Here is a 12,939-nt window from a genome sequence, read left to right as displayed (position 1 = left end):
AACACAGTGGTGTTTTAATGTCAGTTTAAAGCTCAGTGTCACTGCTGAGTTCAGAGTGTGCTGCTAACAAAACCTCTGCATCAACCAAAGATTCTCACAGTTTCTCACAATACACCAGAATAATGGCCATTTGGACATACACTGCAGGTGTTTCTAATAAATGTGTGCATAGATATATAGATAGAAATTGCATGGCTTCTAATCAGTGCAGTGTAACAAAACACCTATAGCCAAATTCTTGGTGAAAATAGCCGCCAAACTCCACTATATGTTATTGGTGTACTGCCACACTGTGGTGAAGAAGTGCATTGCATTACTCTGTCACAGTCTGCAAAGGTGTTTGAGGCTGTCGTGTCCGTTGTGTAAAAATAAAGAAATGAGAACTCCTGCACCCTCACATACCGAAAAAATCACAGAGTGTAAGTCTGCAAGTAGTGGGATTGTGAAATATGAGACATTAATATTTATATATATTTTATTTATAGATGAGACATGAATATTATGAAGGCTGATAGCCATGATCCACTGCCACCCCATGCCACCATTTTTTTCTCAAAAAATATACCGTTCCACCTTAAAAGGCATGAAGCTTCTGAACATAAACCAATCGGAGAGAATAACATTTCCCCACAGGCGTGAGACGTCCCGGCTCCATGAATGACGCCAACTTACACTATTTGAAAGTTCTGATGCCTAAAACACTGGCAGCAGACTTTCGTGTCATGAAAGCGTTCGCGTCATTGTAGACCTTAGGGCGTAGAGGAAAGTTGGGACAAGGCCTGACTTTGGAGAATTCAACGCGAGCTTGTTTTTCTTAGCACTCCGTGTGAAAGCATCCTTGCCGGCGTGTCTCCATTGGTTCATTCACTTGAAGGACTCACTGCTCGAGGCCACTGCAGGAGAACGAGCTCAGGGCTCTGTCACAACCACAAAGCAAACACACTTGATCCAGACACAAGGAACAGTTCTTCTCTCGCAGCAGATCCACGAGCAGTTATTTGAGGTTAAGTGCTGTCAGCGCAGTTAGCTGGAGCTGAGCCACCATGGGTTAGAGCACACTGAAGATGATAAGAGGGAAAGGATGTGGTTCTGGAGCTCGCTCTGGTTAGATTGAACAACAACTGAAGCATGGATGCTGTCACTACTAAATTCACCAGAATAGGAAACTTTGTGTAATTTTGACAAGGCTCCCACACTAAAGTACACCATGGCTTCTTTTGTTTTCCCCCTCAGCGTTAGCCATGTCTGCTCTTCTAGCAAAATGCACCTTCTCAGAAAGAGCAAAGTCAAATTGACAAGAAAACTTAAATGTACTTACTCCAGATGCCTATCATCCAATAGGCAATGGGCTTATTGGTTTTAGTGTCTGAAGTTGACAATGGATACATTTGATTGTTTCGTTTGGACAGTCATCTTCACGTTTCATTAGAACTGCACACAACTTCCAGCATCTTCTCCTTGATTTTGTTTTTTACATTAGCCAAGTCCAAGGGTGAACAGCCTCTAAACGTGTTGATTCTTCAGTTTTTTCCAGGGCTAGTAAAATTTGTCTATTTGCATTATAAATATTTGGACCCTTGTTGCAGGCTCCACCATTTGGAGGAAGGAGGAAACTGTGTAGATGTGATTTTGTGCAGACCTATCAAGCAGCACTACTTTAGGTGCTTGGTAAACAGTGGAGTAATGTGCTGTATTCTGTCACTACAAAGCCCCTGTCTCTCCATCCATAAGGCATCTTGTACACCGGTTGCCAGGAATAATTACATGCCAAACTTTTCCATTTTAACAAGCTGTGCCAATGAAAACACTGGTCTCTTGTTCACTGTAGCCTTCACACCTTATAATCAAAGACTCCTCTACTCAGACCCTGCCATGCTCTTGTAAAGGAGGTTCATTTTGTTGTGACTGGGTATAAATCAGATCTATTTATGGAATTTGGCAGCTGCTTTTATCTAGAGAGGCATACAATTGTGTGTGGTTACCCAGACAGGGCAGTGAACCATAGACTGCTATGTACAAGACATGGGTGGACATTCAGATACCCAACAGGCTACTCCAACGACTCTTTTCCAGTGACCATTTAAACGCAAGATGAGCACTAAACTTGTCAAAAACAGTATGTAATTTGATAACATATTAAAGCACTCCTCACGAGGATTTTGAAATTATATTGTAAAATCAAACAAAGAACTCATTTTAATGTGTGCATTGCAGTGGCATTCCACATACACTTTCTCAACTCAAAATCTCTGCTTTAGTAATAGACCCAACCCCATCTAGTGGCCATTGTATGGAATTGAACCCCGTCCCACTTTCGGACTTATATTTTGAATGTGATAGTTTCCAAAATGTGTTTGTCCACTCATTCATTATTGGGATTAAAGTCTACAAACAAAATTCCTAAGGGTCGCACTTCATGATTTCCCTCAGACAAACTGTGGCATAGCAGGACGAATCCAAATCAAAAGACAGTTTCAGGCTGGTTGTGGAAACAGGGGGCGACAGTTCTGTGCCGAGCGGCTCCTCGTTGTTAAGAAGGCTGTAATGGACATTGTGGGGATGAGCCAACAGAGGGCGGTAGCACCCAGGGACATTGAGTTTCAGAGAGGTGATTCTGAACCGACACGCACTTAGTCCATCCTGTTCGAGCCTGTCCTGATACCACTTGCCAAGGGTGTTCTCTGGATACTTCACACTGTTGCCTGGCATGGGGAGGACCACCTAGATGAGGAAAAAAAACAAACAATAAAAAAAGGAGACGTGGTAAGTATAGATGTTGCATCTATAATATTTAGTTTTAAATGAAGATTTCAATGACTTTTAAGTTTAAAGAAAAGTTAAAACCAGCAGGTTTTTTTACAGCAATGTAATTTGCTTGAAAGCTTCTGAATGTTTTACATGTTTCTATATTTCTGCATAAATATGACCTAAAACATCATCAGAGAGTCACATGAATCCCAAAAGTAGAAAAGAGAATCCAGTTAAACAAGTGAGACAAAAGCATTGAACTTTTAATTTATTTATTGAGGAAAATTATCCAATATTACACATCTAAGAGATTATGAACCTCTAGGACTAGCAGGTCTCTGGAAGCTGAAATAACAGGTCAGATGTCAAACAATCGGACGTCATGGATGCAAGGAAAAAAAACTGCTCTCCATTAAGAACAATGCAGCCTGTCAACAGTTTGCTAAAGCTCATGAGGTCAAGCAAAAGTGCCACTGGAAAAACATTTTGTGGATTAGACCAACAGAATTTTAAGTCCCCATTGGCTAATGAGTTTGAGTGGCAGCTCTGTGCCCCAGACTTTGTTGCTATGCAGCAAGTGCATACATTTCGTCTGAGCTGTCATTCAAAAACTCATTAGGAAATGTGTACACACTCATGAAATCGTCAGGCAGAGCAAACTAGTTCAGTTTCAATTTTAGCAAAATTCTGATTCCATTGTATTCATGGTAACACTTTATTTTAAGGTCTACTGTGTATTAACTATTAACAAGCTGTTATTAATGATATGTGATTAATGATGATAAGCAGTTAATAGTGACTTAAGATTAACATATTATAACATTGTATATATACATTTATAACGTGTTGAATACTGGCAAATAGACAGACATTCAGAATAGCAATGTTACTGCAGTTAAAAAATGTTTGTAAGCTGCAAAGCCTATTCACTATTATTGTGGATATCAAGGTGCATCGTGTGTTTCTTTTAGTATCTTTTATATTCCTTTTATATCATGGCATAAAATCTCACTGGCCATTAGAATTAAAGGCTTATTTATTACAATTTCAACACTCGTTCTCAATGACAAGCACTTAGTAGGTGCAAACGTTGGTGCTTATTAATGTTCATGAAGAACAACCTATATAAAAAAAAGCATTTCTTGTGGATTTTGCAAGACCATAATTAAAGTGTTACTAATTCACCTTTTATAACTACAGACTTACATTTAGGCAGTTTTTATTAATTCTATGGTTCATAGCAATGGAGTTGCATACCAAACTGGTACCTCTGGTAAATTTATTGCTGGTTCATAGTCACTTCTGAGCAACAGGACACCCGAATATAAACTAATCCAACCATGCACAAGAACCACAAAATGAGTTAATTTACTAGCAATAACTACCATATTAGATCAGTCTGGATTTAAGTATTATTAACCTGTTTATATTCTAGAGACAAATTTGAGGTCTGCTTGCAACTGAAGTATTACAATGAAAGACATTAGTAAATAAACAGGTAATAACCTATTTAAACAATCTAAAATATATATTAAATAAATACATTGTATTTTACACATTTGTAAGTGCTTACTACTGAAATCTTATTATGGAGCAATGTTACTATGGTTACTTGGAACAATGTTTCAGTCATTAGGCAGTGTTTATAAATATTTCATGTAAAAACTTGTGATGCAAGTTTTTGAAATATTAATGACTATGGACTTCTGGTTCCTATCACCACCACTTCAAACAATCCTGACTCTCAAATTGAGCACTTCATAACACTCCTGTATTTTTAGCCTTTAAAGTTATTATAGATTTGATATAAATATGCGGTAGTGGAGTAATACAGAAAGAGAGGGGATACTGAACCTGTTCTATTGAAAACACATTGTCTCTCTCATCTGCAAGAGTGACAACATGGACCTGAGGGAAGAAAAAAAAAAAGACAGTAATTATTAAACACTTCTGTAACATGTACTGACATTAGACTCTGATAAACTGACTGTTGTAAAATGACTCTACATTTCTCAAATACTCATACTTTAAGTTAAAAGTGCATTTATGGAGGAACATACTTTGTACATGGTTCAACTATGTTGTGTATATGTTTATTTTTGTTTTCCATTATTCTGTACTGTTAACTTATTTTCCTCACTACTGCATTACATTGTAGTAAGTACTTTATTTTTGGTAGCTACTTGAATGAGTATTTTACTGATGTAAAAACAAAGGCTTATAAATTGTTAATGTGGAAATTTATGGAAGATAATTATAGTTTGCAAATTAATTGCTATTAAACAATTATAATAGCTCTAATAATGGTGACAGGCCTTCTAAAATGTTGCTCAAGGTTCTTTGCATAATGACTAAACCAGCTAATCAGTGCATACTTGTTCTTTAAGAACTACTTCAGCTGGTGTGTCAGCATTGTCAACAAATGACTCGCCTGTGATGTATATGATTCTTCTGTTGCTGGATTCTCTCTCCTGGGCCTAATACACACCAGATCTCCTTTGACAGGCCTGTGTGCTAGTGTGTTTAGGCGGTGGGATGCTGCCTCGTTCCAGACCCGGCTGCAGTAGGCATGCAGGTAGAATACCCTCATGCCATGGGGCAAGCTGAGCCACGCTCGACCACAGCCCTCCTGACCACTGCAGTAACGGTGCAGTGCCTTTAGCATCAGTCTTTCTCTAGCTTTATATGCAGGCATCAGTGCCAGGCTCTCTTTGGCATTGCCTGAGGAAGAAACATATACTTCATCAGTATCATTTTTCTCACATTCCACAATGCAGTTGCATAGAGTATCCAACAATACTGAAATTCCTGTACAAATTTGATCAAATATTTTGAAAGATATTGATATTTTATACTAGTTTCAAAACCTAAGGAGGTTTGGCCATTTATATTTACATTTCTACCATTCCCAAACCTATAAACAAAACAATGCCCTTAGCAATGCTTATACAGGTGACTAACACAATATGTAAATGAGCGCACTAACAAACTACATTTTATATGGCATGCCGTGACTAATCTCCATTTTCCTGTATAAGTGTTCTATGAGTGTTGGAATATATCACAAGTATCCAGTACCAGAGGGTTAGTATACCAGTACCAGTAGGTTTGGATTTTCTCTTTCAATAATAATTTTGCTAAATGTAAGAACAAATCTAATAACATTAAAGGATTCAACTAATAATCCAGATGCTAAAAGAATTACATTTTAGATGTGTTCAGAATAATGAAGGGCTGTAAATAATAACAAATCTGTAACAATTGAAAAATAAGAAAACACTGAGAATGAATTACACTAAAATTAACTTGAAGAATGTCTTGTATTTTTAGACTCATGAGCAAATCTTATCATTTAATAACCTACTGCATAACTTAAAAAACTTGAAATAATTAATAAGATATATTTAAATTCCATCTGCTTCCTGACATCTGGCTTATATATGCATAATATAACTAATACATACATAATCTATTTCAAATGCTCTGTTCTACATGTTCATTCTCTGATAAAAAATACTGTGACTGACCCAAGACTCGTACAGTTTACTCATTTAATTATTTCAAATCATCGCTGTTCCAGAAAAAAAGTGTAAAAATAGTGTATTTCCATTTTTGTGGATTTTTTGTTTACTACATCATTTGAACACAGCCACTGTCCTTCACATTGTGTGAGCATTTCATGATAAATGGATCAATAGAAATTCCCAAAAATTAAGTGGAATAAAATATTTTTACAGAGACTGGATATTTCCTTCTCATCTAAAGTCACTATTTTGGAGATTTATTTTTTTTTGTACAGCAACGAAATATTCCCACCATTTCAAACCATTAACAACACTGCAGATAAAAAATAAATCTGCTAAAAATTATGGTTATCACAGGGGTACTTACTATCTGCTTGTGGTACCACAAATCCAGCCTCCTGGACTCCCAGGGACTCTGAAAGTCAAAAACTCAAAAGGGACTCCTTTGGTAAGTGGTATTTTCCCTAAGTAAGAGAATGCCTTGCACTCCGTGGAAACGAAAATCAACCAGGAGGAATGGGACCGCCTAACCTTTAAGGTTGGACTGAATTTGAAAACACACCTTCAAGAGACAACCATCAAATTGCCAGAGGTGGAATGTGAACCAAGCTGACTCAGTTGGTAGAGCATCAGCTCACGAACAGAGTGTTTGTGTTTCAGAGTTCCTTGGTGTGTGCTGGGCTGCAGCAAAATTGAAAAGTAGTTCCCCTGGGGCAGTTTAAATGGTGTTGTAGGTGTACTTGCCTGTGACAAGAAAATGCTTCTTTGCTTTATTTTGAAGGTCATCACTTTCATCTGGGCTCAGAAATAATCGAACAGCTGTAATCTGAGGGAGACACACAGGATGTTTAAGTGTTAGACCACAGTTAAGTGAGCACTGTATTATAAGTTCTGGCATCCACCTGTATTATAAGTCCTGACTGGCCACCATTTAAATATCCACACGTAAATTCAAGAATTCAAGGCTATTGCTGGCATCAAATCCCCAGTATTTAGGGTTCTCCCTGTCACACTTCAGCTACACAAGCATGGGCAAGGACAGCACAGCTCAGATTACAGAACCCAAACACAGACCAATCACTGACCATGCAGGAGTACTTTGTAGCTCTACAATAACACACTTTAGTTCATATGTTCCTCTGCATACTTTATCTCCATTTCACTCGGTTCTTCAATGGTCAGGACCCCCACAGACCAACTGTGATTTGGATGGTGGATCATTCTTAGTGCTGCAGTGAAACTGACATGGTGGTGAAGTGATAGTGTGCGTCATGCTGATATGAGTCGATCAGACACAGCAGTGCTGCTTGAGTTTTTAAAGCCCTCAATGTCACTGCAGCATTAGACTGAACCCCCACCCAAATCATACAGTACCTGCTCTATGGTGGTCCATACAGAGTGAAGGGGGAAGGGGTGGCTGCTAAAGAATGTATATTTCATTTCATGCTTTTGAGTATAGATTACACAAGCTGTGTGCACACAATTTAGCACGTTTCCAAAGTGGGTGCACTTTATAGTCGTTGAATTTGCTTATTATAAGGGTTGTATGCAAACGTAGGACATAGAGTGTACATAAACCCTCTAATCACAACAGTTAAAATGAGAAAAGCCTTCTTACCATGTCTTCCTTCAAAAGAGCAAGTCCAATTTGATCGGCTTGAACCCTCTGGCTATTTCCAAACCTCTGAGGCCCATAATAATTCACAAAGCCCTGAGCCTGCATTGAATTTTGCCAGATGTAAATAGAATGAACACACTTGAATGTTAAATGCTGTGGTTAAGTTACTCCAGCTAGAATATACTTTTATACAGAGTTATAATATCAAGCCAAAATGAGCTTCTCATTAGATTCACCTTCACATTCTCCACAGCCTCTTTCACAAGCATTTCCAGGTCTGAAGAATCACACTTCCCATGAGGCATCAGATCCCGGATGACAAGGTCAAAGTGATTGCCCTGTAACCTCCCGAGTCTAAGAGGTTCATTTACTGGGTGAATATTAGACAGCTGCATTCCCCTCCTGTCAAACTCGGAGGCCTTCTCCAATAACCTATCAAACATATCCCAGGAAACAACCATCACATCAATATCAATAATCAATAATGATCACATCATATTTTATATATATACTAATTTATATAAACATGTTTAATCAGACTATATTTTAGTGCTTAAACACATTCATTAAGTGGAATAAGTCACAGAAGTGTGGCATAAGACATCACCAATATAGCTTTATCTAAACTGCATAGCACTGTAAGGGGTGGGCCTTTGAAATCTACTGTGAAAAACAGATAAAAGCTTAATATCTTAACCCATTTCCAAGCAGTCATAAAAATACATTACGTTTTGGAGGTCCTTCAGCTGAACTATACATTTTTAATTCAGTAATTAATTAAATTATTTAAAGTAAATGTGTATGCATTAAAAATCTAGATTTTATTTTGTTTTTTTAATTTAGACAATCACACAAATCAAGAGTTGTACAGTTTTTAATGCTTTCTTTTTTATATTAAGTGCAGTACATGTTATTGTCATAGCCACCTTAGAAGAGTTTTCACAGCAGACTATTCTTGCCCCTCCCATTTTTTAATCTCTAGTTGCTAGCTAGCAGGTAAACACAGAATTTCACACAGAAAGAGCTAACACTATTTTACCTAACCTGAGTACAGAGTTATAAGAAATATGCACATGGGTTGGACAATGAAACTGAAACACCTGGTTTTAGACCACAATTTCAGTCAGTATGTTGTAGGGCCTCCTTTTGCGGCCAATACAGCGTCAATTCATCTTGGGAATGACATATACAATATCCTGCACAGTGGTCAGAGGGATTGTAAGCCATTCTTCTTGCAGGATAGTGGCCAGGTCACTACGTGATGCTGGTGGAGGAAAACGTTTCCTGACTCGCTCCTCCAAAACACCCCAAAGTGTCTCAATAATATTTAGATCTGGTGACTGTGCAGGCCATGGGAGATGTTCAACTTCACTTTCATGTTCATCAAACCAATCTTTCACCAGTCTTGCTGTGTGTATTGGTGCATTGTCATCCTGATACACGGCACCGCCTTCAGGATACAATGTTTGAACCATTGGATGCACGTGGTCCTCCAGAATGGTTCGGTAGTCCTTGGCAGTGACGCGCCCATCTAGCACAAGTATTGGGCCAAGGAAATGCCATAATATGGCAGCCCAAACCATCACTGATCCACCCCCATGCTTCACTCTGGGCATGCAACAGTCTGGGTGGTACGCTTCTTTGGGGCTTCTTCACACCGTAACTCTCCCGGATGTGGGGAAAACAGTAAACGTGGACTCATCAGAGAACAATACATGTTTCACATTGTCCACAGCCCAAGATTTGCGCTCCTTGCACCATTGAAACCGACGTTTGCATTGGCATGAGTGACCAAAGGTTTGGCTATAGCAGCCCGGCCCTGTGGGGCTCCCGATGGACAGTTCTAGTGGAAACAGGCGAGTTGAGGTGCACATTTATTTCTGCCGTGATTTGGGCAGCCGTGGTTTTATGTTTTTTGGATACAATCCGGGTCAGCACCCGAACATCCCTTTCAGACAGCTTCCTCTCGCATCCACAGTTGATCCTGCTGGATGTGTTTCGTCCTTCTTGGTGGTATGCTGACATTACCCTGGATACCGTGGCTCTTGATACATCACAAAGACTTGCTGTCTTGGTCACAGATGCGCCAGCAAGACGTGCACCAACAATTTGTCCTCTTTTGAACTCTGGTATGTCACCCATAATGTTGTGTGCATTGCAATATTTTGAGCAAAACTGTGCTCTTACCCTCTGCTAATTGAACCTTCACACTCTGCTCTTACTGGGGCAATGTGCAATTAATGAAGATTTGTCACCAGGCTGGTCCAATTTAGCCATGAATCCTCCCACACTAAAATGACGGGTGTTTCAGTTTCATTGTCCAACCCCTGTATATATATAATATTTTCAAGTCTGATTATAATAGTGATAGCTATAATTAATTATATTAGAATTACATGTTTTTTCAAGGTGGATTGGAAAAACAGCAGGTAATGGAACATGAATATCACACACAAATTCAAATAAAATATATCCAATATATACACTTTTAACAGTGTGATTAGTGTAACTGTATGGGACAAAGCAATGGTGTCTTATTATCGTAATGCTCACAATTTACTCCAACCATTACCTCTCTGCAGAAATCTTCTTTACAACCATGGACTGGTAGGAAATTGCCCTTTTATCTTTGATGCCTGCATAGGAGAAATCAGAAGGAAGAACTCCAAGCACTGCTGCCATGTAGCTGATGGCCTCCAGAGTCTCAAGGTTTTCTTTCTTTAGTGTGAAACCTTTTTGAAAAAGCAGAAAGTTGTAAACATCGGTAGCATTCATTTAAACAGTAAAAAATACTGTAAAATAACAATAAAATGGGGACTAAACAGAGACAGGGTCTAAACAAATGTAATACTCAGAGATAACTCACATAATATTTTCTCTATTCTAAATGATCTCACAGCTACTTTACATATTTTGTCCCTGGTTTTATGTTGGTCTGGTGCTTGTTTAGCTGGTCACCTAGCATTATCATACTGGTTGACCAGCATGCCAACATACAAAACATATACTATGCTTGTTTCTTGGCTTTCCTGAGATTAATCATAACCCTAGAAGAGGTGAACAAAGATATATCATTGTTAAATTTAATGGGTTTTTTTTGGTTCTTCAGATACTGTAATAGTCATATGAATGGAACTGTATCAGGATTTTTAGTCATCCTTCTCTTTCACCTGTGTAGGTATCAACCTGCTCTTCACAATTTGCTGCTGTCCTCTTCTTGCCCTGTTTTCCTCTCTCTCTCAGTCTAACTGTAATGGCAGTCCTGTCCTGCTCTGTGAAGCTCTTGGTCTCCAACAGCTTCCCAAACCTCTTGCTCACAAAATGGTGGACAGACTTCCGGTGCTGCTTGCTGTCATCAGGCAAGAAGGTGAAGGCCGAGCCAGGGACTTTAGCATCTATGAACCTGAAGAAATCTTCTGCTTCCTCCTCAGATACTAGCTGTGAGAGTTCTTTAAAGTCTGGATCATGTTTGACCCGGATCTCTGTCTGGTTGGTGGTGGTCATTAGATAGGGGTAGGTGTGTCTCACCGCCCTATGGACACTGGCTCGATGGTGTTTGTCTGGGAAAGACCCAAGAGTCATTTCCATGCCCTCCTTTTGATCCTCACTACACCTCAAAAGTTTGTTGGCAAACTCTTCCAGGGCCTCGTTTACAGAGCAGCCAAGAATGGCATTCAGGTCAAAGGCCCCCTGGGTCAGAATTTCATCCCCATTCACACTGGTGAAGTCATCCACCATCTCATTCAAGTCTTGTTTTTCAGTTCTGATATTTTCACTGTTGGAACACTTTGTGATTTTAGTGTTTGGGAAGTGTTCCTCCAGTTTATCTTTACTTCTCATAGTATTCACAGGTCGCCCATGGACGTCTATCTCAGTGACCACAAAGTCCCTGGTTGAGTTCTTGATGCTGCCCCTGAACCCTTCGTGGTCGTAAATAAAGCGGTGGACACAATGACTCTCCATTCTAACACCGGAAAGAGACAGTAACGCCACAGTTACACAGTTCTTGTTTCTTTTTGAGCGGGTGTGAGCAGGCTCACATTTTGATAACACGCAACAATTTTTAAACCTTTGTTAAAAATAAATCACAAACTCCTGAATGAAATGTGCATGGCGTCCTCGGAGTATTTCATTCAGCGATTACACCGTTCCTACATTCCCCCACATGTAAACAGTCAGAACAGTTCCGTCCCACGTGTGGAAGCTCAAAGGAGGAGCTCCACCTTAAAGCTACAGCGTCCTAACTCCACCTTAAAGAAATAGCGCTACTTTTTTAGTATTATTTTTATCATATACATTTCTACCATACAAGATATGATATGATACCTTAATGTTACAGCTTCAAAAAAAAAACTGCAGAATGTGCACTATGTAACATTTGGAGGAGTGTTGGAATACACCCCCCTCCTATTGGTGATTGACTTCAGTACAGGGATGTATAAAACTGAATCAGCCAAATTGTATTTAGTTTCACTCTGCTAGGCTCTCTAGGGTGAGTCTGATACTTTTTGCCACTTAATGTACAAAAAGTACAGAAGTACAAAATGATAGACAGAAATACGTATACGCAGATGTACAGTGAGGCAGACACTTGGTAGAATCCTGACAGTGAGGCCAACATAATGCTCTAAAAGTATCAGACTCACCGTTTACTTGTGGGCAGATTAGCTGTGGCTGAGACTGGACTCACTGATAGGAACACACCCTTGTGCAAATGGAGTGCCAACAGCCAGTACACCGACCAAAATGTGTTTTTGGATTGTGGGAGAAAACCTATGCAGACATTGGGAACACAAACCAAACTCCTCACTGCGACCTGGCTCAAACCCACAATCCCAGGACCTTGGAAATGTGTGACGGCGGCACTATCTATTGCACCACCATGCCACCCTACTTACCATCTTAGACTTTTTCTTTGTTCAAAGCAATAATAGAATAAAAAAAAAAAATTTTGTAATTGAATATCTTAATTTAACCAGATTCTCCACAGTATATAGAGAGTTTAGAAGAACAAAATCCTTCCCAAGTTAAAAGCATGTGAAAAACTTG

The 12,939-nt window shown here is 39.2% G+C and overlaps 1 protein-coding gene across 1 annotated transcript; it reads right to left on the bottom strand.

Annotated features, from left to right (window-relative positions):
- Nucleotides 1–527: 527 nt before the first annotated feature.
- On the bottom strand, nt 528–12,073 carry pus7l (pseudouridine synthase 7 like). The gene is made up of 8 exons (XM_066666867.1): nt 11,061–12,073; nt 10,463–10,622; nt 8,127–8,322; nt 7,891–7,989; nt 7,017–7,098; nt 5,180–5,469; nt 4,603–4,656; nt 528–2,721 (listed from the first exon to the last, which is right to left on the bottom strand). Exons 1-8 carry the CDS (start codon nt 11,851–11,853, stop codon nt 2,401–2,403), a joined length of 1,995 nt encoding a protein of 664 aa, XP_066522964.1. The 5' UTR covers nt 11,854–12,073; the 3' UTR covers nt 528–2,400.
- Between the last annotated feature and the right edge of the window lie 866 nt (nt 12,074–12,939).

Source organism: Hoplias malabaricus, chromosome 4 (genome assembly GCF_029633855.1).
Source record: "Hoplias malabaricus isolate fHopMal1 chromosome 4, fHopMal1.hap1, whole genome shotgun sequence".
Taxonomy (NCBI): Eukaryota; Metazoa; Chordata; class Actinopteri; order Characiformes; family Erythrinidae; genus Hoplias; species Hoplias malabaricus.
The sequence above is the reverse complement of the archived record's forward strand: the minus strand, read 5'-3'. Positions and strand labels throughout refer to the sequence as shown.